Consider the following 27,372-nt stretch of genomic DNA (forward strand, 5'->3'; position numbering starts at 1 on the left):
ACACTGCTCTAGCTCTAGAGCAGATGGGCTACTTTCATCTTAGCACAGCAGTTTCTGCAGTGTTACTAATGGAACCCAATGGTTCTTAAAATCAATATGTTGATGTTTTAAAATCCGCTAAAGAAATTATAAACTATGTATACTACATGACCAAAAGTATGTGGACACCTGCACTAGGCAGTCCCCTTCTGTAAGGTTGTGTGCCCTACCACTTCGCGGCTGAGCCATTGTTTCTCCTTGCACTTACAGTTGACCGGGAAGTTCTAGAAGGGTAGAAATTTGACAAACTGACTTGTTGCCACGTTGAAAGTCACTGAGCTCTTCAGTAAGGCCTTTCTACTGCCAATGTTTGTCTATGGAGTTGGCATGGCTGTGTGCTTTATTTTATACACCTGTCAGCAACGGCTGTGGTGTAGTCGAAATAGCTGAATCCGCTCATTTGAAGGGGTGTCCACATACATTTGTATATATACTAAGCTATATGGAAGGTGATAAGGTTATACCAAGGATAATTTTGTATAACATTTTAGCTATTTGGTTTTACATTTTAAGACCCCTTGAAGTATAAAAAAATACTAAAAACTATAAGCCCATACAAACGCATTGAATAACAGATTCACTACATGGTACAACTGATCGTCCCCAAAACAATCTAAAGGAAGTTTGTTCTGAAGAGTCTGTCCAATATCAGAGATATAAGAAAGATCAGGAAACATTTATTTGTATTGAATGTACAGTATTTAACTGCTTAGTTTTTGGCAGCAAACAGTCTCCATACACAGTATACGTTACTTCCATTCATTTTTTCAACTGGTACAGGGGGGACGAGTCTCACCTTTCCATATTAGTGTGTAGCCAAACTGTCCGGACACTACAGACAGAAGTTGGCAGATCGGCTGTACCAACTTCAGACCACGCTTGTGGTGGTCATACAGCAAAACAGAAAACATGATCGTGTTTGTGAGAGTCTCATCTTTCCATATAGGGGTCATAATAGGCCAAACCGTTCGGACACGACAAACAATTGTGAGACCGATATTCAGGATGTCTGATGGTCTGACTAACACTGCTCTAGCTCTGTCACCTTTAAACGCAGATGCGTAAGTGCGGCATCGGTGGATGCAGAAGATTGAGACACATCCAATACAAAACTGATATCTCTAGCTTAAACTGAAAAAAGTGTATTATGTTAATTAGATTTCCATGGGGCCGCGGAAATCGACTATGGGGATTTAAACATAAGATAGAAGGGCTAACCTTCTTCACTAAACTTCCCCCGTTGTTTTGATCTACTGTGAAGCTTGAGATGTTTCAGTGTATTTGGCACAGCATCAATATCTACAATGAGTATTACATAATAAGAGAAGGGTTGAGATATAGAACTCTTCTGTTTTGTACCAGCTCCCTGGCGGGTACTTGCCTGAGGGAACAGCTAACCTAGAAAGCATGCATACGTTCTGAAAACATTGGCATCATCGAAAACAGAATTGCACAGTTATATAAATATGGGCAGCTAACAACCTTTTCCAATGCCATGCCAATCAATATACAGTACCAGTCAAAATTTGGGACACAAAAACTCATTCAAGGGTTTTTCCTTATTTTTACTATTTTCTACATTGTAGAGTAGTAGTGAAGACATCAACACTAGGAAATAACACATTTGGAATCATGTAGTGACCAAAGAAAGTGTTAAACGAATCTAAATATATTTTATATTTGAGATTCTTCAATGTAGCCACCCTTTGCCTTGATGACAGCTTTGCACACTCTTGGCATTGCCTCAACCAGCTTCATGAGTTAGTCACCTGGAATGCATTTCAATTAACAGGTGTGCCTTGTTAAAAGTTCATTTGTGGAATTTATTTCCTTCTTAATGCGTTTCAGCCAATAAATTGTGTTGTGACAAGGTAGGGGTCGTATACAGAAGATATCCCTATTTGGTAAAAGACCAAGTCCATATTATGGCAAGAACCGTTCAAATAAGCAAAGAGAAACAGTTCATCATTACTTTAAAACATGAAGATCAATCAATCCGTTAAATATCAAGAACTTTTCAAGTTCAAGTTTTGACTGGTACTGTACATAATGTTTTTTGCCAAATATGTTGGCCAAACAAATGCTTGCTATCTGTGAAACTTCCCACTGTTTTCCCAGTGTCCGGCTCTACTAAACACTGAGACACTAGGAGAAGCGAAATATAATATTCAGCACATCTTATAAACTGAGAGAAGTTGAATACCTGCTCCAGTGAGAGGACCTGATGTTTGTGCTGCTCGTCAGTGGCCTGGCTCTGGTTGAGCACCCTCTCCCTCTCCTCCTCCAGCCTGAGGATCTTCTCCCTCAGGCGGCTCTGCTCCAAGTCCAGGTCCCTGATAGTGGCCTCGTGGCTCATATGGGTGGCCTGTAGAGAGCCTATCTGACCTGGAGGCACACATGCAAAACAAGCAGATGGTGAGGGTGTGAAGGGTAATGGCAGAAAGGCAAGTTAAATGGGCAATGCTTTCATATCAGACACTGAACATCTGTTCTGTCAGAATATTCAAGTGGGATGAACACTCAGCCAGCACTCAAAAGTCCATGAAGTGCCCTTACGGTTAAAATCTCACTGTAAAGTGCTAAGTTAGCTTAAAAGTAAAATAAAATAATGCATTTTTCCCAACAATATCTTACTGCTTTTAATGCATGAGTTATTTATAGAACTGCATATAGAACTGCAAAGGGAAGTACAAAATGAGAAAGGACTTGGCACTGAGGGAGAATATAAAAAAAAGGATGATGAAACTAGCCTCGAATAACCCTCATCAATCTGCAAAACAAATTTTTCTCAAAAGGTAAAAGCACATAGCCCTACTTCGATAAAAAAATATTTTTTATTTAAAAAACGTATATAGGCCTACTTCTCTTTGGTAAAAAAAAAAGATATGTTCTCTTATCTGACCAGACAAGCTTAGCCTTATTCGCAGCAGGAGATTAGTTTAATGGGGAGATGGGCTTAGGTAATTATGTACACGAGCACAAATCACCACATCCATAACTTAAGTCCCATCTGAATCTGCCATGTTGGTAATTTTTACATAGCAGGAGAGTAATAATTCCAGACGAAAAAAACAACTCCAAGGTCCTCTAAAATTGTTTAAATTGTTTTTTTCCCCTCATCAATCTCCACACAATACCCTATCAAGACATAAAAAACAGGCTTTTAGATTTTTTTGCAAATGTATTAAAAATAAAAAACAGAAAAAAAGTACATTTACATAAGTATGCAGACCGTTTATTCAGTACTTTTTGGGTTTCTCCCATTCTTCTCTGCAGATCCTCTGAAGCTCTATCAGGTTGGATGGGGAGTGTCGCTGCAAAGCTATTTCACGGTCTCTCAAAAGATGTTCGATCGGGTTCAAGTCCGGGCTCTGGCTGGGCCATTCAAGGATATTTAGAGACTTGTCCCAAAGCCACTCCTGCATTGTCTTGGCTGTGTGGAAGGTGAACCATTGCCACAGTCTGAGGTCCTGAGCACTCTGGAGCAGGTTTTCATCAAGGATCTCTCTGTACTTTGCTCCGTTCATCTTTCCCTCGATCCTGACTAGTCTCCCAGTCCCTGAAAAACATCCCCACAGCATAATGCTGCCACCACCTTGCTTCACTGTAGGGATGGTTCCAGGTTTCCTCCAGACGCGACGCTTGGCATTCAGGCCTAAAAGTTCAAACTTGGTTTCATCAGACCAGACATTCTTGTTTCACATGGTCTGACAGTGCTTTAGGTGCCTTTTGGCAAACTCCAAGCGGGCTGTCATGTGCCTTTTGATGAGGAGTGGCTTCCGTCTGGCCACTCTACCATAAAAACCTGATTGATGGAGGGCTGCAGAGAAGGGAGAACCTTCCAGAAGGGCAACCATCTCCACAGAGGAACTCTGGTCACTCTGATAGAGCTCCATCGGGTTCTTGGTCACCTCCCTGACCAAGGCCCTTCTCCCCAGATTGCTCAGTTTGGCCGGGTGGCCAGCTCAAGAAAGAGTCTTGCTGGTTCCAAACTTCTTCCATTTAAGAATGATGGAGGCCACTGTGTTCTTGGTGTCCTTCAATACTACAGACCTTTTTTGGTACCCTACCGCAGAATCTGTGCCTCCACACAATCCTGTCTCGGAGCTCTATGGACAATTCTTTGACCTCATGGTTTGTGCCCCTATTCAGTACAACACTTGCTGTTAATAGATTGCAAAGCAGCATTCCAACTGTGCTAAACTTAAATAACAAGTTCAAGTTCTCATCCATAGCCTAAAAACACATCTTCAGTGACCCAAGTTATATACTGTTCTCTCTGCTACCGCACGGCAAGTGGTACCGGAGCGCCAAGTCTAGGTCCAAAAGGCTCCTTAACAGCTTCTACCCCCAAGTCATAAGACTGCTGAACAATTCATCAAATGGCCACCAGATTATTTATATTGACACCCCCCCCCTCTTTTTGTTTTTACACTGCTGCTACTCGCTGTTTATATCTATGCATAGTCACTTTACCCCCACCTACATGTACAAATTACCTTGACTAACCCGTACCCCCGCACATTGACTCGGTACCGGTACCCCCTGTACATAGCCTCATTATTGTTATTATGTTACTTTCATTTATTTGGTAAATATTTTCTTAACTCTTCTTGAACTGCACTGTGGGTTAAAGGGCTTGTAAAACGGTAAGGTTGTATTGTATTTGGCGCATGTGACGAATACAATTTGATTTGAAGTGCAAGTGCTCTGTTTAGCTCACATCTGCAGGCTGGGGGTCAATTAGGATGTCTACCTCGGATTGCTGAAATAATGATTATGATCACACTTCCTCAATTCAAATAGACAAAGATGGTTTTGTATGGTTTAGAAACTTGGAAGCCAAGCTTGAGTTATCAGTGTAGACTGTTATCGCCAGGACATGTTGAAATATTTTCACACCTGGAATAAAAAAACGTCCAGGCAATTTATTGAAAAAAATATAGAATTACAAAGGGGCAGTTTGGAAAAATGAATCCCGTACGAATCGTCCTATGGAATAACAGACATTCTGGGGTAATAATTACATAACCAATGTTCTCTAGTAATACTAGTCCTGTGTGAATATGGAAGAAAATGAGCACACAAATAAACTGTGCGTTTTTTGTTTAATTAGGCCTAATCTTCTTTCATCAAAAAATAACATGTTTTCTTATCTGGTCAGACAACCTTATATTTCACTCTCCCCCCATATACCAGGAAAACGTACAGTTACAAACCTACAGGGAGTATCCAGCCAATTACCAATACATATTGAACATATTTAAAACAATTCAAAATACCAGAGATTAGATTTCTCTATCCAAACTCTCAAGCTAAATGGAGGTTTAATATCTCACTGGCTTTGTGGAGGATCTCAGTAGCCTGCTGCTGCACTCGATCTCGGCTCCCCTCCAGCTCATACTCTGTGTCCTTCAACTGCATCACCCAGATCTCCCCATCTTGGATGGCTTCCTCCAGCTGCTTGTGCAAGTTCTGAGATATCAGGTCAAGGAACAAAAACAAGAACGCATTAAAACTGTAGTTTAGTTTGTAGTACTGTAGTTTAGTTTGTAGACCCTTTTTTCAAATCTCAACTTTGAGGTCAAAAGTATTGCTGATTTTCATCCTTCCCATATAAATCAGTGATTATTTCACAGCTGGTAAATTGAAGATCTGGCCAATCAGTGACATGAATCAATCAACAAACTACCAGGGATAAAAGAGAACCATCAGTCATCATTGCGGCACAATCTGCATTTTTCATGCTGCAGGCAGGAGTTGATGGTCAGACCGATCTAAACTCATTATTCGATGCTTGAAGTTCAGTACCCTACTCTCCTCTCCTAGTTGGGCATGCGAGATAAAGTGTGCCAATATGTGTGGTCTCAATTAAATAGAGTAGACTATATGCATGGGCGGAGAAGCACAGGGCAGTTTAGTTAATTCCAAGGAAATTAACCTCTTAAATATGATTTGGCTATAGTTTATTACATTGTCTGGAAATAAATATTGATAACCCATTTATTTGTCTCTGCCTGCAAATCCTGCCGCTTCTACGTGTAGGCATTTATATACATGTACAACGAAACATACCGGAAACATACACAAACAGGGTTGCAGACACAAAACGGCACACATGAATATGCATGAGAATTTTACCTTAATGGTGCCCTCTGCATTGGTGAGGGAAGCCTGCAGCCTGTTGGTCTTGTCCCTGCTTTCTCTCGCCTCCTCCTGCGCCCTCTGCAGCTCAGCCCGGAGCTTTCCCAGTGTCCTCTGCAGCACTGCCTCCTGCACCTGGAACTCCTTCCTCAGCTCCACCTCCGTCCTCTTCCAGGCCAGCAGTTTCTCGGCGGTCAGCTGCTGTGTGCGCCTCATGGCTTCCAGTTCGCGTTCGTAGTAGCCCTGAGCCTTGGTGAGCTTGGCTTCGTATTCCTCCACCAGATGTACTTTGCCCTTGGTCAGCTCCTCCACTCGCTCCATGAGGGCCTCCACCTCAGCCCTGTGCAGCTCAGCCAGCTTCTCCTGATCCACGGTGGAGTTGGCGCTCTGGTTCTGCTGGCTGTGGAGCAGCTCCTGGACCTCTTGCCGGTGGGTGGTGCGTAGTTCGTCAATTGCCCTCCGCTTGTCCTGCTCGAACTGGGCCTGTGCCTGGCCAAAGGAGCGCAGCTTCTCCTCAAAGTCGCGGCGCATCTCCTCCACCTCGCGTGACATGGAGACCACGCGCTGCGTGTGTTGCGCCTCAGTACACAGCTGCGAGTCCTCCATGCGCTGGCGGTACATCTCAAATTCAGCCAGTGCCTGCCGCTTCATGTGCTCGTGCAGCTCCACAGACTCCTCCAACGATTGCAGATGGCGCTTCAGGTCAACCTCGTCGACCATCTTGCTCTTATACTGCATGATCTTGTCATGTGTCTCTGTCACAATGTGCTGCACTTCGTCCTCGTGGGCCTCCCGCAGTGACTCCATCTCGTCCTCATGCTCGTCGTTCTTCGTGTTGAGGGCGTAGATAACCTAGAGCAAAATGACAAGGAAGAGGAAAATGATGAGGATTGAGAAGAAGGATCCTCACAGCATCAAAAAGATTATAATGAATATCTAATCAGTTAGTAAATCATAGATGACACATAACTAACACATTAGGAAATTGTTCATTAAAAACAAAAGCTTTAGATACATTAGGTAGTTGTGGAATTTGAATTGTTAGATTACATGTTTGATATTGCTGCACTGTTGGAGCAAGAAGCACAAGCATTTCGCTTCACTCGCAATAACATCTGCATGTGACCAATACAATTTGATTTACAACAATGAACACACCCTTGTATATGCCTGTTTACCTCATCTATGATGTTGCTGGTGTGTGCAACATTCCTCACATGCACAGAAAAACTTGACACTAGTTTTACCAGACATACACTACATAACCAAAAGTATTTCGACACCTGATCGTCGAACATCTCATTCCAAAATCATGGGCATGAATAGGCAGTTGGTCACCCCTTTGCTGCTATACCGGCCTCCAATATTCTGGGAAGGCTTTCCACTAGATGTGGAATGAGATGTTGGACGAGCAGGTGTCCAAATACTTTAGTGTATGTAGTGTGTCTGGTAAAACTAGTGTCAAGTTTTTGAATACAAGCCAAATATGGAAAGACTAGGAAAAGATTATTCCCCTTTTTCAGCAGCTAAAGCAGTTGGAGTGGAGGGTTTCCACAATAATCAAACCCAAGTTCTCTATTATGTAAGATCTTAATGGTCAGTACTAACAAGGAAGCATGATTTTTGCCATTTGTATTCTTTTTGCAGAACGGTAAGGGATATAATTATCTGTATTGATTACCGTCACCAGGGTGGTATTTACAACACACCAAACAAAATAAAATGTACGGAAAATGGGAGGGACTACATTAACTTGTTCTTATTTCAAAACGTTTTCTGTTACAAAATGGTTTGTTGTGCACTAATGAATATGACCATGCCCTTCATCTATACAACCACAGGATGTCATGTAACGTGTACCCCACTGGCACTGGTTGAATGGCATCAGAACAATTGTCCTAATGATGCATTTAGAGAATTTGATCAGTAAAGATTTGGAGGATATGAAATGATATATTGTTACATAAATGTTCGCTTTAGTTGAATGCTTAGTCAAAGGCTACACAACATTATCTTAACAATTAAACAACAGAAAACAACCATGATAGCTGGTGTCAACTTGCCAAAGTCAGTCATCTGCTGTCATGACATATGGGTATGAGGATGTGCGGAGGAGGATACACCTCTTAATCCTTTCTACACTGGCTCAGGACATTCCCACTAGCCAAGCAAGCAGCTTGTTGGTGGGTGCTGCATTAAAAAAGCACTGTAAAGGGGTTACCAGGAATTTGACAGTAGTTTACAGGCAGCCCAGAGGCAGTTAAAGTCTGTATTTCATATTACAGTACACTTACTGTAATATAAATACAGTATCAAAGCAAGTACTGTGTAATGACACCAAGTACAATACTGTAAAATGTACTGTATTATACTGTAGAAAAAAAAGTTAATACTTTCGGAATGAACTAATGAAAAAATGGATGAATAAATTAATGAAATTTGTTGAGAGGAGGGGTTTATATTTCATAGTATTTTACTGTAATTAAAAGGGATTGGTGCAAGTAGTTTGGTTGGCTGCTAGGTAAAGTGTTAACAAACATTACAGAATATTAGGAGTTTTATGTCACTTGCACTTCTAGGGGCCATAACAAAGGCTTCCAAACTGGCAGCAACTACTGGGCAAAACAGACCAAAGGGACATGGCAAAATGCTAAACCATTTAAGGTTTAAGTCTTGCTGCCACTCCAATCTGTCCCCTACACATTTTAAATTGATGGAGAACTATAATCACATATGAGTTAAATTGGTATAGCATCCTCACTCACAGGAGTGACAAATATAGCCTCTTACAAGGCACACCCTAAAATATTTTTATGAGCCAGAAACAACAATACCATGCAGCCACTAGCGGCGCTCCAAAAAATTCGGTAAAGTACTGTATTCTGTGGAGTGGAATTACAGTACCATTCCAAATACAGCAAGTATTTTCCCACCCACAAAATTTTCCAATACACCATAATTTACAGTATGCTGCAGTAAAACGTTTCAGAGTATGTTACTTTTGATAATACAAAAAATGACTGTATAATTCACAATTTTTCATTACAATGAAGATGCCAATAACGACCAATATTTACACCAAATATTCTCCTGTTTTTACAGTACTTCCAAGTAATTTATTAGACTCAAAAGTTCTGTATATATGATGGAATTCCCCTTACTAATATATTGGTGTGTAGTATGTAGTATTTACAGTCTTCAGAAAGAATTTACACCTCTTGACTTTTTACACATTTTGTTATACAAAGTGGGATTAAACTTTATTTAATTGTCTTTTTTTTCTCAATGATCCACACACACACACAAATGTCAAACTGGGAAAAAAATTATATGGATTTAAAAAGAAAATAATGACAAATCAACCCCGATTCAATACATCTTAAAATCAGCAATTACAGCTACATGATTGGCAGTGATTACAACTGTGAGTGTTTTGGGGTACTGTAAGTATCTAAGAGCTTTGCATACCTGATTGTACAATATTTGCCCATTATTATTTTTTATTTCTTCAAGCTCTTTCAAGTTGGTTGTCGATCATTGCTAGATAGCCATTTTCAAGTCTTGCCATAGATTTTCAAGCCGATTTAAGTCAAAACTGTAACTAGGCTACTCAGGAACATTCAATGTAATTTTGGTAAGAAACTCCAGTGTATATGTGGCCTTGTGTTTTAGGTTATTGTCCTGCTGAAATGTGAATTTGTCTCCCAGTGTCTGTTGGAAAGCCGACTAAACCAGGTTTTCCTCTATGATTCTGCCTGTGCTTAGCTGTATTACATTTATTTTTATCCTAAATAACTCCCTAGTCCTTGCCGATGACAAGCATACTCATAACATGATGCAGCCACCACTATGCTTGAAAATATGAAGAGTGGTACTCAGTGATGTGTTGTGTTTGCCCGAAATGTTGTTAAAACACTCAGTTTTCTCCTATCACAGCCATTAAACTCTGCAACTGTTTTAAAATCAACATTAGCCTCATGGTGAAATCCCTGAGCGGTGTCCTCCCTTTCCAGCAACTAAGTTAGGAAGGACTCAAGTAAATTTAGCTTTTCATTTTTAATTAATTAGTTACAAATTTTCACTTTGACATTATGGGGTAGTGTGTAGATCAGTTACACAAAATCTCCATTTAATAAATTTTACATTCAGGCTATAATACAACACATTTTGAAAAGTGTAAATACTTTGAAGGCTAGTAACAGAAAATCACAATTCAAAAGTAATATCCTGTCAGTTAAATGTTTTTTAGAGCATACTGTAGCTGACATTGAATGACTATATAAACCATACAGTATATAACAGACCATCTTTCAGGAATTATGTAAGACAATACATTTCCTGCTGTTCACAAATGTATCAGGCCTCAACAGAATTGCAGTGTTCCTAGGTGGCACAATAACATTGTATTGTATATTTCCTTAGCGATGAGTGACCACTCCAACAGGGACATTTAAATGCTTTTCTTCAGCATCAGAGAGTGTGATTTTCACTATAACAACGTAGCCTTTTTTTCACTATAACAACGTATCCTTTACTAAATTATTCTAATCATATCACAAAGACACTGTAGCCTAGGTGAATTTATAATGAATTACATAATTTCCATTGCCAGCAGGACAAATAAATGCATTGGCCTGGACTGTGACAGTTTTGCAAGACAACGTGCGCATCAACAAACCTTTGTCAGCTGTGCTATTTTCTTACTCATTTTCAGGTGCAGGTCTTGAGTATATTCCATCGTTAAACCTGCTTCGTAAAACATGTTCGATGAATTATATTTCCCTGTACTAGTAATAATACATGGATTGCCAGACGCGGAATTGTACAGTTGCTGCCAACCCGTTCCAGTCGCCATCTTCAGACACACGCTACTGTCACGACGGTCCAGCCAGAAAACGGTTCGTGTGAACCAGGTTAACTAATGTTTTGTAGTGGTTGTAGCATTGTCTTTTTGTTGTTTACCGGTGCGATATGAGTCGCAATCGCAGAATAGTGGTATACCTAGCGCAGACTGCAAAGAGCGCCAGATGGTCGTCGCTGCAGACCGCGGAACGGGGCGGGGTTAAATGTGGGCCGGGTTAACATTTAGCCCGGCCCGTCACAGCTGTTGTCATTGGTCAAACGATCGACTTCATCAGCATAACGGAATAACGCAACGGAATGCTCCGCAAGGTTGAAGGAATGTACACGGGCGTTGACGGAGGGTGTTCATTAGCAAACCGTGCCCGGAGGGTGTTCACGAGCAAACGGTGCCCGGAGGTTGTTCATGAGCAAGCGGTGGCGCGCGGTGATGTTCAATGGAAGGATGGAAAGCGGAGAGGGCGGGGACCTTTGTGTGGTGCGTGGGAGGCGGTGAAAAATATACACTTTTCCCAACTTTATGTAAATCACCATCGGCAACCGCTGGGTGATGACCAATCATATAAAGTTCCCATGACGAATTTGACGCTATGCTACCCAACCCAAGGCTGGAGACTTTCTTCAGCAAAGATGACTGACAAAAATACTAGGATGGAAGCAAATGTAAGTGACTATAACGTCCTAACGAATCATGCAAAAAAACGTAGAGGAATATGTTAGTTAATGTAGAGAGAAACGGTAATGCATCTTCTTTTGTCATGAAGTTAATTTACAAAAAAATCACGATGTAGTAATCTAGCTGACTAGCTAACATTAGCCTGCTAGCTTTATGGGTGTTGTGACATGAGTATGTATGTAAATGAAAAATAATAATTGAGTATGAAATTGTAATTATGGTTGTTTTGTGGACTCCTGAAACAACCAGCAAACCAGGCTGTCGTCTTGTTAAACAGTGGATTTAAAGAATCTAGCTAGCTAAAGCATTTACTATTTATTATTATTTATTTACTAATATATATTTTTTAAACAGTACACTACACTTCCTATGCATCATGTAAATACTCTAAAACCGGTTCTTCTCACTATCTAATTTATTTCATCTGGATTGATCTGATAAACACAGGATAGGTTTAGTATTTCAAATAAAGACTTCGTTTTTGTATTTATTTAACCTTTATTTAACTAGGCAAGTCAGTTAAGAAATTATTATTTACAAGTTGAGTGAACTTTGGCCCATTCCTCCTGACAGAGCTGGTGCAACCGAGTCAGGTTTGTAGGCCTCTTTGCTCGCACACGCTTTTTCAGTTCTGCCCACAAATGTTCTATAGGATTGAGGTCAGGGCTTTGTGATAGCCACTCCAATACCTTGACTTTGTTGTCACTATGCCATTTTGCCACAACTTTGGAAGTATGCTTGGGGTCATTGTCCATTTGGAAGACCCATTTGCGACCAAGCTTTAACTTCCTGACTGATGTCTTGATGTTGCTTCAATATATCCACATCATTTTCCTTCTCATGATGCCATCAATTTTGTGAAGTGCACCAGTCCCTCCTGCAGCAAAGCACCCCCACAACATGCTGCCACCCCCGTGCTTCACGGTTGGGATGGTGTTCTTCAGCTTGCAAGCCTCCCCCTTTTTCCTCCAAAAATAACAAGGGTCATTATGGTCAAACAGTTCTATTTTTGTTTCATCAGACCAGAGGACATTTCTCCAAAAAGTACAATCTTTGTCCCCATGTGCAGTTGCAAACCGTAGTCTGGCTTTTTTACGGCGGTTTTGGAGTAGTGGCTTCTTTGCTGAGCGGCCTTTCGGGTTATGTCGATATAGGACTCGTTTTACTGTGGATAAAGATACTTTTGTACCTGTTTCCTCCAGCATCTTCACAAGGTCCTTTGCTGTTGTTCTGGGATTGATTTGCACTTCTCACACCAAAGTACGTTAATCTCTAGGAGACAGAATGCGTCTCCTTCCTGAGCGGAATGATGGCTGCGTGGTCCCATGGTGTTTATACTTGCGTACTATTGTTTGTACAGATAAACGTGGTACCTTCAGGCATTTAGAAATTGTGGAGGTCTACAATTTTTTTCTGAGATCTTGGCTGATTTCTTTTCATTTTCCCATGATGTCGAGCAAAGAGGCACTGAGTTTGAAGGTAGGCCTTGAAATACATCCACAGGTACACCTCCAATTGACTCAAATTATGTCAATTAGCCTATCAGAAGCTTCTAAAGCCATGACATCATATTTTTAAATTTTACAAGTTATAAGTGAAATAATCTGTCTGTAAACAATTGTTGGAAAGATTGCTTGTATCACGCACAAAGTAGATATCCTAACCGACTTGCCAAAACTGTAGTTTGTTAACAAGAAATTTATGGAGGGATTGAAAAACAAGTTTTAATGACTCCAACCTAAGTGTATGTAAACTTCCGACTTCAACTGTGACTACAAGTTCAATCTGTACTTTAATGCACATCTGGTGTGCACTATAAAAACAGAGGAAGAAAGAGGTGGCTCCCGAATGGCGACATTGCATCTCAGCGCAAGAGACTGAGATGCAGTACCTGGTTCAAATCCAGGCTGCATCACATCCGGATTTGATTGGGAGTCCCATAGGGATGTGAAACAATTGGCCCAGCGTCGTCTGGGTTTGGCCGTCATTATAAATAAGAATTTGTTCTTTACTGACTTAACTGGTTAAATAATTATAAAAGACAACGGGAGAGAGGTAAGAGCAGGGAAGGCATCTCTCAGTTCATCACAATTCAATTCACATAATGGTGTCTCCAAACCAGACTTGGGCTCCCAGTCGGCCTGAAGGTTATTGTCACGTCCTGACCTTAGTTCCTTTTGTATGTCTCTATTTTAGTTTGGTCAGGGCGTGAGTTGGGGTGGGCATTCTATGTTTTGTTCAGTGTGTTAGATTTCTATGTGTTTGGCCTGGTATGGTTCCCAATCAGAGGCAGCTGTCAATTGTTGTCTGATTGAGAATCATACTTTGGCAGCCTGTTTTCCCACTATGGGTTGTGGGTAGTTGTTTTCTGTTTTGTGTGTGTTGCACCTTGCAGAACTGTTTGTTTTGTCGTGTTGTTTTTTGTTCAAGTATTTGTATTTATTAAAAGTATTATGAGTACTTACCACGCTGCACCTTGGTCCTCTTCTCCTTCTCCCGACGACAATCGTTACAGTTATCTTAAGAGCAGGTGACGGGACTTGGGGTTGGCATCCTCTCACTTCAAAACATACCTGCAGACGAGATATAATTTTTTTTAAACACAAAGCTTAAACATGCTAACATGTTTAAGCAGTCATAATCAGGAGGTGGACTACTGCATCTCTATCTGTATTTCAAAGTATATCATCTCTTTAATAATATTTCCTGTTGACCCAACCAAGTGACCTCTCACCTCTGATCATGCTGTGCCCTCTATGTAGCCAGTTCAGATGCGGCAGGGGTTCACCGACACAGCTGATATAACCTAGATGATTTAGGGAGAAGGGGAGAGACTTATTGAGAAAATAAGGTAGTTAAAGAGAATCTGTGTGTGGACTAACCTGGTGTCTTACCTATTTGTTTTATATACATTTTCTTATTCATTGCTTTACACTTGTGTGTATAAGGTAATTGTTGTGAAATTGTTAGGTTAGATTACTCGTTGGATATTACTGCATTGCCGGAACTAAAAGCACAAGCATTTCGCTACACTCGCATTAACATCTGCTAACCATGTGTATGTGACAAATAAAATTTGATTTGATTTATAGCGTAGTTATACAAATCATGAAGTGTCTTACTATTCTCCATGGTTGGCCCTCTTGCCTATTCTTTGAAGGTGGAAGGAGCCACAGTTATACACCTGAGTCTGCTTACTTCACAACACAATCCATCAATCAGATTGATACATGAGTGTGTAGGTGTGGATTATAGGGTGTCTAATTGTTCAAAAAAAAATCTATATGGGTGGCTTAAAACAGCCTCTTTTGTTTTTGTACAGACATCACAACCTTACCTGAGAAGTAGAAATCAAAAGGAGAGAAACTGGGAATTTAATAAATGCAGTTGACGTAGCTAAGTAAATGGAAGAATACTCTTATTGCAATGTGAATGGCTCTTAAAAGAGCCTTTGGTTGTGCATAGTGTAGTCTATGGTGTTGCCAGGGAACAGCACCCTCTTCGAAGAAGTAGAAGGTGCAGATCTCACATTTTCCCATAATTTTTACCCTAATTATTAATTTACATAATAATAACAACTGGCGTCGACAGACACGGTTGCCCTGTTGCTAACTCCTTGTCAGCTTTGCAGTATTTTGTTTGTTGAGTGTTATTTCTTGCATTATTTGCTCAGAACGTTTCTAGTATTATTACCTACAGCTGAAAATAACTTTTGGATATTATATCGGTGATCACTCACCAGAAATGTGTTTTAGAAGTTCAACTTCCCTGACCTGGATCCTTTGTTTGAACTTCCTGAGGCAGCCCCATTAATTCCCGGTGCTACACCAAAATGTTGAAGAGGGAGGAGAAGTTAGGTTCTTGTCAGACTCAGGCAGCGAGCAAACCATCCACCGCTTCTGAGTATATTACTCGCTAAAGTTCAGTCCTTGGACAATAAAGTAGACAAGCTCAGGGCGAGGATCTCCTCCAGAGAGACATAAGGGACTGTAACATATTCTGTTTTATGTAATTATAGCTCTCTCTGGATATATTGTCCCCATCTCCGTTCATCGCATGGACAGAAATAAGGAACCTCCGGGAAACACAGAGGTGGAGGGGTATGTCTCATCTTTAAATAATGGTGTGATTATGGTAACGTACAGGAAATTAAGTCATTCTGTTCTCCTGATCTGGAATACCTCACCATCAAATGCCGATCGAATTACCTCTGAGAGAATTTTCCTTGGTTATTGTCACTGCCGTGTATATTCCATCCCAAGCCGACACCATGACGGCGAACTACACTGGACTTTGTGCAAACTGGAAACCGCATATCCTGAGGTAACATTTATTGTAGCTGGGGACATTAATAAAGGAAATCTGAAGAAAACGCTCCCTGAAATTCTATCATGTCTTGTAATACACGCAGAGAGAACACCCTTAATCATTGTTACTCTAATTTCCAGGATGGGTACAAAGCCCTCCCTTCAGCAAGTCAGATCACGCCTCCCCCTGCTCCTCCATGCCTATAGACAGAAACGTAAGCAGGAAGCACCCGTGGTAAGGACTGTTCAACATTGGTCTGACCAATTGTAATCTGTGCATCAAGATTTATTTGTAACCCTTTTAACTCTTATTTTACCAGGTAAGTTGACTGAGAACACATCACTTACAGCAGCGGCCTGGGGAATAGTTACAGGAGGGAGGAGAGGGGATGAATAATCTAATTGGAAGCTGTGGATGTTTAGGTGGCCATGACTGGACACTGGTGTCACGTTCTGACCTTAGTTCCTTTGTTATAGTTTGGTCAGGGCGTGAGTTGGGCTGGGTAGTCTATGTTCTTTTTTCTATGTTGTGTTTATGTGTTTGGCCTGGTATGGTTCTCAATCAGACAGGTGTCGTTCGTTGTCTCTGATTGAGAATCATACTTAGGTAGCCTTTTCTCACCTGTGTTTTGTGGGTGATTATTTTCTGTCTAGTGTTTTCTGCACCTTTCAGGACTGTTTCGGTTTTCGTTTATTTCACCTTGTTATTTTGTATTTTGTTGTTCAGTTAATAAACATCATGAACACATGATGCGCATTGGTCCGACATTTCATACTCCTCGTCAGAGGAGGACGAATAATTCCGTTACAGAATCACCCACCAAACAAGGACCAAGCAGCGTGGTATCGGGCAGCAGCGATCTCCGGACTGGGAGGTGGGGGGTGGGGGACCGCGTCCGCACTCTCCGTTGATCTTCTGTGTTAAAGGAATGAAAGGACAGGAACTGGAGTAAAAGCAGGGAGGAGGCTGATCTCTTCGGTCACCCTCCCACAGCAGCATCACACATGAGCATTGTGTGTCCACACTGTGGCGCTGTGGAATAATGGCATTGGGCCCTCCACAGAAAGGAGTGCCTAGCAAAACGATGAGGCTATATTTGAATATTATTTCAGAGCTTTAGCTGGAGTACCAGTGGGGCTCCAGTAGCCCCTGCTGGAGAAAGGGAGAACAACAGAGAGAAAAAGCTTATACCCAGGCAGTCTCTGATCCAAGTACTAACCAGGCCTGACCCTGCTTAGCTTCCGAGATCAAATAAGATTGGCCGTGTTGTGGGTGGTATGGCCATAAGCAACGGCACTCGTGGAAAAGAAGCCACTTGTGGCTGGTGTCAGCCCCCTCCTTCAAAGCACTCACCTTTTTAATGTTTTTATTTTTTTCCAGTCACAACATCACAATTAAAACATAAAACTCAGCGGAAATTTGACACAACAGAGAGAAACAGCTTAAAGCATCTGGTATTCCCAGGCACTCTCCCATCCAAGTACTAAGTATGCCTGACCCTGCTTAGCTTCCAATATCAGATTAGATACATTTCCGTCCATATCCGCTTATGCCAACCGATGCTTGTATCTGTGCGGACGTGTCTGTCTGAGCATTGTTAATGTTGGTGACACCCCTCTGCCTAGGGAGAACACGACATGGCTCTTATTGTGGGTTTGTTCATGTTAGGACAGTGGTGTTCACTTGCGTGAGGACAATGGAATTCCTGAGAGAGGGTTAGGAGGGATTTTCTGTGTGAGTTCAAAGGTAAAGGAAACCCATTATGCCCATGCTCCATTAAAGCAGACATTGTTTTAACCCCCACCCCTTGTCTGCAAAGAGTGTAAACAGCGCCTGGCCGATTGCCACCGCACCTCCTCCCAGTATCCCTGCCGGCCCTCCCTCTCTCGCCGGTCCCCACCAGGGGGTGTCCAAAAGTTTCCGCTCCGGAAGGCCGGTCACAGAAACTCAGCAAACAGTTAGTCTCATGGTGGGCATTCTGCCTGTAGCCCAGACCTTTTTTCTCCTAACCCGCAGGTTGAGGGTGTTGTTGACAGGGATGTGAGCTGGTATTTTCCAGGGTCAATGTGGATACAGTGTCTTGACCAAGGTACACAAGGGTGTAGGCACTTCTATGCCTGGAGGTTTATTAATACCCACATTAGCAAGTTCTGGCCCTTGAGCAGGGGTTAAAATGATAATTTTACTCTATCTTTACCAACCACTGTTTTTATCAGATAACTGTCCTACTCTAGTTAGACCCCTATGGTACTGTGACGTGAAAAGTAAATATTGCCACGTGATTCTATTATTGATTGATCAGAGTTCAACATCAAATGTCAGACCATTGGACTAAGTGGAATACCAATCCATGATTGATGAGAATGAGCCACATCAGACTATTAGATTATCGTCATCTCATTTGTTTTGGTTGGGGGACTGTTTGAAATGGATAGAAATTCTTATCAACCTGTAACATAACATTTTATATTTCGGCCATATATTACAGCCTAGTGATGTGTTGTTCTCACATGGAGATATATTTTTCAACCCACATTTCAAATTTGTTAATTTGCTTGTCAAATGAGATTACATGTTTTATTCCATTTAACCTTTATTTTACCATTAAGTCTATTGATGCTTGTTCCTGCTTGTCAAAAATAGATCTAGACGACTGATCTGTTCAATGAATTGAGGATATACCAACCATGCCAGATCACAGGAGGTTTATGGCACTTTAATTGGGGAGGACGGGCTCCAAAAGGTATTTCCCCTACAAACACAGACACACAAATAATCTAACGAAGCTAACCTCACCATTATGATGAATCTCCACAGCAAATTGCTAGATGATATGTTAGCTTTGGCTACTGCTCATTGCCTGCGATTTCTCATTCTACTTATTAATGTCAGACTTCCACTGTCCTTCACACCTGAGCTTAATTTTCCTGTCCATTATACACGAGTCAAGGTTGTAATTTGTGGGGTGGAACGGGGGAGACAAATATTTAAACAGTTACATTTGTCACCCCCACATTCAAGTACATTTTTTAAAGATATATGTAACAGGGTTAAGTTCAATTAGAATAAAGTCACTCAATTTAGGAAGTGATTTTTATTTGATAATCAAAAATGTTTATATAATAGCTTTTCCATTCAGTTTATAGCGAAATCATTGAACATGAGGGTGCATAAAGATGTTGCAATACAGAAAAGTATCGAAATGTAGTTACAACTACAATTATTTGAAGTGGCTTCCTCTTCTCGTCTCTTCACGTCTCTAGGCGTATGTCACACGTCTCAACTTCACAGGAGAGGCATTTGAGCAGCACCTAATGCCTTCTGGAACATGTGAACTTTCACGTGCCTTAATAAAAAAACGTGTATGCCGTCTATAAATAGAACAACAGTGTTTATTTACGAGCCTAGTTCATTTAGCCACGGAAAAAGACAGGAACCTTCTCATTAGCCAGGATTAACTGCGATAATGGATAGAAAGGACATGCCGAGAGATGAGTTCGGATTGGTCTACCATGTAGCATGCTTCTGTCTATAACGTGAGCTTCTTAGTATGTGTAGATAATCCTTTTTTTTGTTTTTTGTTATGGAGAACTGCAAAAGTGTTGCTACTGCTCTCAACAATATTGCTACCCTGAATTTAGTAGGTGTTATCAACAAAGTTCAGTGGGAAAAAGTTTGTTCTTAACTGACTTGCCTAGTTAAATAAAGGTTGATTAAAAATACAATAAAAGCAAAGTATGATCGCTAAGGAGATGGAGATAATTCTGGCATTTGATTGCAAATGTGAAGGGTGTCTAAAAAAGAGAACACATAAGGCTGTTGAATAAAACACCTGACTCCGGATTACATCTTAAAACTAAGGGCAACCATGGCATCTGTGACACACAGGGAGAAGCGTTCATCCAGGGTAAGATTCTAGCCAGCTACATTTTCAGATATTATACATTTCTAATTGTGTCAGAAAGTTGTTTTCATTGCAAGTTAAAGCGTACTGTTAGCAAGCTAGCTAACGTTAGCTGGCTGGCAAGCTAGCAAACGTTACTTGTATGATCTGTGTAGTTATATTGTTTGTATCTCAGAAACCCATTGGCATTGCTAGTTATAGCCTAATGTTAGCTAGGTGCTAACATTGAACCTAGTTGGTTAGTTTTAGCTACTTCCCAGGTTGAGCAAACATCTAGCCTGATTCCGGCATGCCAGATCTAAAACTTCTGGCCCGGGTCTGGCAGCTGGACCCGTCCCGAGTTCAAAATGAATGATGGTACAGACTAGGCCCGAATCATTTGGCGGCCAGATCGGACATCCTGAACTGAGCCAAAGCTGCCATTTTAGGGCCATAAACGACCCAGCAATGGCCCAAATCCACTCGATTCCACTGTATCCCCTGCCCAGTATTCATGGATATAGCTCTCAGATGATAAACATATGGTCCGTGATACTTAGAATACTTTGGACATCCCTACCCCATTGAAGTTGACATATAAAATGGTTAAGGTTAGGTAAGAGATTTGGTTATGTGTAAGGTTTGGGAATTTCTTAGGATCCCAGATAACCCTCACCATAAACATATAGGAGCTATGTACGCAAGGACTGGCCATCCATTATATACAAATTATAGTTTAAACCATGTTTTGAGGCTATACAGTGTTTGTTTTCAGTTAAACAGGTCTATGTTTGGATCTGATGGGGAAGAACAGTTCAACTAAGCTCAACAACCATTCATAACTTATTTTCTTTAAGAATCAATGGGTATACAATGCCTAGTGAAAGCCTACACACCCTTGAAAAGTTTTCACATTTGAGATTGACTCCTTTACTGTCCAGCCACACCAGCTCAGGCTCAGGAAGTCAGCCTTCAGATTCACATGTTGAGTATTTGGTGCACGGTGGTGGAAGGTGGAGACAGTCCATCAGAGAGACAAACAAGAAGGCATGTATTGTAGAGCACATCACTGTACATGTGGTTCAAGTGACGAAGGGGGTAAACTAGAAACACTCATCATTCAACCTATAGAATGTTGTTTTACATTATACTTATAGTTATTATTAGTGGAAAGTTAAAAAGTATTGTAGACCAGAATCGATGGACTGTAATTGTTGTTCAACAAATTATATGTTATTATGAGTGATAACTGTTGTGTCACACATATGCTTCTAGCTGTGAACAGTCTGAGTATTTGGCACATTGTGGTGGAAGGTGGAGACCAGTGGCGACCTGTCATTCAGGGCAGGTGGGGCAGAGCCTCACCTGTTTTGAGCCCCACCTGTTTATTTATTTTAGCCTGTTTTGCATTTTATTTTGGCATTCATACGTGTCACATATCAGTTTGCAAACAATGTAAAAAAAACATGATCATTTAGTTAATAAAGCTGCATACAAACATGGTCTCTTTTTTTCTTTCTTGAGTAAGGCAGCGCCACAATGCAGATGTTTCAGCCTAGCTCAATGCCTTCTCTCTAGTTGCGCCATGAATTGCCTCAGTGTTCTGTCACTCATGGGGACATTACTTCACTGCAAAATCTACGGGGAGAGCTCGAAAATTCAAGCCCATGCATGCTGTCATAGAGTTACATTAGAAGTGCCCATCCTAGAAGGCTCAAAGTCCTTGGCCACAGATAAAATGACGTCAAATCACGTTATATCTACCGTAGCTTTGATTGGACTGATCATGTCAATATCATATTTTCAAAATCTTAGCTAGCAATCGAGACACGCAGTCATCATGAATCAAGTTGACAATCTACTGGCAAATCCTTTTCAATCCTTGTGTTATGAAGAGACATTACAGAAAAATGTATCAGTGCTCATCACCCATTGGACATGAACATTACACAACAAGTTGGAAATCGCTAATTCAACAATGAGTGCTTTGGTAGTGATCAGTGGCTAACCGCAAAGCAATCACTAGCCTGTTATTCAGTGGAGTGGGTGTGTGGTCCAAGTCTGGGTTTAAGTGTCTCTTTTCCAAGCTTAAAAGGATAAACATTCACATGCCATGGGCCTGAAAAGGTTGAATACTTTGGCAATGCTGTCAATCCAGCATGACTTTTGCATTGTTCAAAACAACTGGCAACTCGGAACTGGGAAATCTCAGACTTCAGTGAGTTCAAGACAACTGGGAAACTAGCTACGACTGGGAAAATACGTTTTGAGCGGTCATCCAACTCGGAATTCCAAGTCGGGAACTCGGGTCATTTTCTAGAGCTCCGACCTGAAGATCACTGACTTTATGATTCGACCTTGTTTTTTCAAAATGTCCAGTTGTTTTGAAAGCACCATAAATCTAGAGAATGCCAGACTTTGATGACTACACATCCCCACAAGAAGGACCGACTGTAACGTGGGAGTCGGGAAGCAAGTACAGGGAATGCAAATGTAATAATTAATAGAACATAGTACAAAACAAGAAATACGTACAGACATGAAACAGAAACAGTGTCAATAATGCCTGAGGAAAGAACCAAGGGGAGTGACAGATATAGGGGAGGAAATCAGGAAGGTGATGGAGTCCATGAGTTTCATGAGGCACAGTTTCATGATAGCCAGGTGTAGCGGCGGTAAGGATTCACTCCGTGTTGCTGAAAAGAAAGCTATGCTGTTGGGACAGCTTTCTGTAGGGCCTAACAGTTTGTGGGCACCGTTTGTAACCGTTATAGTGCAATTAATGTATTGTTTAGTGTTGTGTTGTGTAGTGGCTTTTTTGGGGAGTTTGCCCCACCAAGATTTACATGCTAAAATTGCCACTGGTGGAGACTGTCTCTCAGATAGGCTGAGAGTGGAGAGACCGAGTCTGCTGGCAGGAAGACATGTATTGTGGAGCACATGGCTTTACATGGCATCCAACTGAGGAATGGGATCAGCTGGAAACACTAATCAGTCAACCTATAGAATGTTGTTTTACATTATACTTATAATTTATTTTCCTTTTTTTATAGATTTGCTTTTCAATGAATGAAGACAGCATCTGATTGACCCCTTGACTGTACAGGGTCAACAATGACTAGTTTCGCAAAACTATTTATTGTTTTGTGGTCGACCACGAGCTAGATCCAAATCCTTCAGGTAGGCAACGTAACACAGAACTACCGGGACCATATACAAAAATAAATGTATGTGTTACAGTAATTCAGTGTTTAGCTGCCATAGTACACATGAAATGAAATAAACCATTATCATCAGTTTAATCCAAATCCACAGTATGCATGCATTCATTTTTCATTCGTGGCCCCGGGAATTGAACCCACAATCATGACGTTTCAAGCGCCATGATTTCTTCCATTGACTGTCATGGTGGTTATTTATCTAGCCTGTTTTTCAATGGTAGGCCTATGACACTGTCGTGGATCATGTATGCCAAGTCGTCCTATAATTAATGTGGCCACCAGCAAATGCCTAAAAATCGCTAATGCCATTATATTAAGTGAGGATTGGCCGAATGACTGCTATAGAATTAGTGTGAGTGGGGTTCTAAAAACAAATCTGTTGTAAAATCTAATTCATTTATAGCATAGATTCTCTAGGGTCCTTCTCTATCGAATTGTCACACCCTGATCTGTTTCACCTGTCTTTGTGCTTGTCTCCACCCCCCCTCCAGGTGTCGCCCATTTGGCCCCATTATCCCGTGTATGTATGCCTGTGTTCTCTGTTCGTCTGTTGCCAGTTCGTCTTGTCTCGTCAAGCGGATCCTCTACCAGCGTTTTCCCATACTCCTGTTTTCGTTCTAGTCCCTGTTTTTCCGGTTTTGACCATTCTGCCTGCCTTGACCCTGAGCCTGCCTGCCGTTCTGTACCTTTCAGACTCTGCTCTGGATAACTGACCTCTGCCTGCCCTTGACCTATCGTTTTCCTGCCCCCTGTTTTTGTAATAAACTTTTATTACTTTGAACTGTCTGCATCTGGGTCTTATCCTGAGGTCTGATACTAAGAGCCTAATAGGCCAAATCTTTCCTTGCAAATTCGAGGTGAAATTATTACATTCATTTGTTTTTTTATTCTTCCATCACCTGCCAAATAAAAACCTCATATGGCCCTCATATGGCCCTACTATCTGTCCTCGTGCTCCTCGTAGTCTGGCCCAGGAGTGGGAAGGTGAGCGGAAATGCTCTGGAGCAACGAACCGCCCTTGCTGTCTCTGCCTGGCCGGTTCCCCTCTTTCCACTGGGATTCTCTGCCTCTAACCCTATTACAGGGGCTGAGTCACTGGCTTACTGGGGCTCTCTCATGCCATCCCTGGAAGGGGTGCGTCACCTGAGTGGGTTGATTCACTGATGTGGTCATCCTGTCTGGGTTGGCGCCCCCCCTTGGGTTGTGCCATGGCGGAGATCTTTGTGGGCTATACTCAGCCTTGTCTCAGGATGGTAAGTTGGTGGTTGAAGATATCCCTCTAGTGGTGTGGGGGCTGTGCTTTGGCAAAGTGGGAGGGGTTATATCCTTCCTGTTTGGCCCTGTCCGGGGGTGTCCTCGGATGGGGCCACAGTGTCTCCTGACCCCTCCTGTCTCAGCCTCCAGTATTTATGCTGCAGTAGTTTATGTGTCGGGGGGCTAGGGTCAGTTTGTTATATCTGGAGTACTTCTCCTGTCCTAATCGGTGTCCTGTGTGAATCTAAGTGTGCGTTCTCTAATTCTCTCCTTCTCTCTTTCTTTCTCTCTCTCGGAGGACCTGAGCCCTAGGACCATGCCCCAGGACTACTTGACATGATGACTCCTTGCTGTCCCCAGTCCACCTGGCCGTGCTGCTGCTCCAGTTTCAACTGACCTGAGCCCTAGGACCATGCCCCAGGACTACCTGACATGATGACTCCTTGCTGTCCCCAGTCCACCTGACCGAGCTGCTGCTCCAGTTTAAACTGTTCTGCCTAATTATTATTTGACCATGCTGGTCATTTATGAACATTTGAACATCTTGGCCATGTTCTGTTATAATCTCCACCCGGCACAGCCAGAAGAGGACTGGCCACCCCACATAGCCTGGTTCCTCTCTAGGTTTCTTCCTAGGTTTTGGCCTTTCTAGGGAGTTTTTCCTAGCCACGTGCTTCTACACCTGCATTGCTTGCTGTTTGGGGTTTTAGGCTGGGTTTCTGTACAGCACTTTGAGATATCAGCTGATGTGCGAAGGGCTATATAAATGAATTTGATTTGATTTGATACTTCTGAAAAAGTGAATCGGAACAGATATGCTGAAGTGGACTCGGTCCGAGTACCATTAGCCGGAACCCATAGTAATATGATTTTGCCAGACTTAGGAAAAGCTCGGCCCATATGAAGCCCCCCGAGTTGATGCCGAGTCGATACCGAGTACCCAGAGACTCAAACGGAATCGACACAAACCCACCGTTTTGACTGGGCTTCAGATTTATATTACTGCATTTCATGCATCGTGGTTAGCTACGACAATCGGTTTGTTATGCTAGTACTGCATGACTTGGGATTATGGTGCATTGTATAGATAGCTAACTAATTTACATGTCTAAATTCATATTGATGTGTATTTTAGGTAATTTATGTAATTCAGGGCTCATCTGTGAAAGAGACCTTGGTCTCAGTATGACACATGTTTTTCACTGACCTGTGTAAAGACAGACTGACAGGGATGTGTACAATTCATTTTAATTTCTCTTTTCTCTTCTAATTTTGTCAGAAAGTTGTTTTCATTTCAAGTTAAAGCGTACTGTTAGCCAGCTATGTGTATGATCTGTGTAATAATGTTATTCATATCTCAGAAATCCATTTACATTGCTAGTTATAGCCAAATGTTAGCTAGCTAGATAACATTGAACCTAGTTGGTTCGCTTTAGCTACCTGCAGATTCATACTGCAGCATGTTATGCATGGTGGCTCGATATGACAATCGGTTTGTATTGCTAGAATATTATTGGTTGGTATTATGGACCCAGGCACATGTCTTTCACTGACCTGTGTAAAGAAAGACTGACAGGGATGTGACAAATCATTTTAATTTCTCTGTTATTTTGTTGTTGTTTACAGATGCACTATCCTTCTGACCCTATGCAGCCAGGTCTCATTTACTTTTTAACAAGAACAAGATTGTGCTCTGGTATTGTGCCTGGCGGACCATGCACACGCTCCACCACAGTCTTGACCAGTCTGGACCAAGTTTGCCCCTGACTGGTTCTTCGGCCTCATCAAGCAGCGCTTCCGAAAGACCAGAGTGAACACTTTGTCGGAGATTGCTGGTGTTGTGAAGGACAGCACTATGACAGGGGTCAACATCCCACAGCTGGTTGGACTGGAGGATGGTATGGTGCTGGTGGAAAGCTATGGCTGGCAACAACACCCGACTCCGTACCTCAGTCCACTGCCACAGATCAAGCAGTACCAGCACTTCAGGTGAATATCATTTTCATTGCATTGTATGAGGTTATTCTTATTATCTAAACTTGGGAGGTGAATTGATGTTATGCAAGGTTGTAATGTCTTCCACATTTGTTTAGTCTATTTTCCTGTTTTACAGCTTCAATGCTCTGGAGCCTGGTGTTGATGTTGCCAAGGAGTGTTCAAATCATAGAAAATGTTATTTGTCATCTACATGGGTTTAGCAGCTGTTATTGCTGGTATAGTGAAATGCTTGTGTTTCTAGCTCAAACAGTTCAGTAATATCTAACACGTAATATCTGAACATTTCCCAACAATACACACAAATCTAAAGTAAAGGAATGGAATTAAGAATATATAAATACTTGGACAAGCAATATCAGGGCGGCATAGGCTAAGATACAGTAGAATAGGATAGAATACAGTATATACATATGAGATGAGTAATGCAAAATATGTAAACATTATTAAAGTGACTAGTGTTCCATCATTAAAGTGGCCAGTGATTTCAAGTCTATATAGGGCAGCAGCCTCTAATGTGCTGGTGATGGCTATTTAACAGTCTGATGGCCTTGACTCAGTCGGGACCAGGTTTCAGCTGCCTCGCAACGCTGCCTCGCAACGCTGACGTGCTTTCTCCCATAAATGGACTGACTGAACAAGCACCACCTGGACTGGACACAACTAGACATACATTTATTTTTGAGAAGATCTGGGAGTTTTGAGAAAAAGAGGGCATGGATGTCACATGCCCTGCACCAAAGTCAAGGGCAGGACAGAAACAAGCTATCCGAATACAGATTCCCTTGTTCATGCATAGGGCGGACGGACCAGCCCATCACTGGGGGCGCGTTCCCAGTCATCCGGATTATCTCCAATGCCTCTATACACATTCACATGACTCTCTCCTAACACACACACACACACACACACACACACACACACACACACCATAAGTTTATGCTACTAATAATGTTTTTATCCTGCTGCTCAGCCACTTTACCCTGAATTGT

General features: G+C 41.7%; 1 protein-coding gene across 4 annotated transcripts in view; it reads right to left on the reverse strand.

Annotated features, from left to right (window-relative positions):
• zgc:85722 (uncharacterized protein LOC407982 homolog) overlaps nucleotides 1–14,288 on the reverse strand; it is a 91,982-nt gene extending 77,694 nt beyond the window's left edge. For 2 of the 4 annotated variants that reach the window (XM_036963530.1, XM_036963529.1), the window contains exons 1-4: nucleotides 10,862–11,250; nucleotides 6,181–7,035; nucleotides 5,379–5,514; nucleotides 2,243–2,424 (exon numbers count right to left, since the gene is read on the reverse strand). In XM_036963530.1, coding sequence (XP_036819425.1) covers nucleotides 2,243–2,424; nucleotides 5,379–5,514; nucleotides 6,181–7,035; nucleotides 10,862–11,038 — 1,350 coding nt within the window. In that variant the 5' untranslated portion in view covers nucleotides 11,039–11,250. Of the gene's footprint in view, nucleotides 1–2,242; nucleotides 2,425–5,378; nucleotides 5,515–6,180; nucleotides 7,036–10,861; nucleotides 11,251–14,184 lie in introns of those variants that run through there. The other 2 variants (XM_036963531.1, XM_036963532.1) reach the window with 2 other exon arrangements.
• Between the last annotated feature and the right edge of the window lie 13,084 nt (nucleotides 14,289–27,372).

Source organism: Oncorhynchus mykiss, chromosome 26 (genome assembly GCF_013265735.2).
Source record: "Oncorhynchus mykiss isolate Arlee chromosome 26, USDA_OmykA_1.1, whole genome shotgun sequence".
NCBI lineage: Eukaryota > Metazoa > Chordata > Actinopteri > Salmoniformes > Salmonidae > Oncorhynchus > Oncorhynchus mykiss.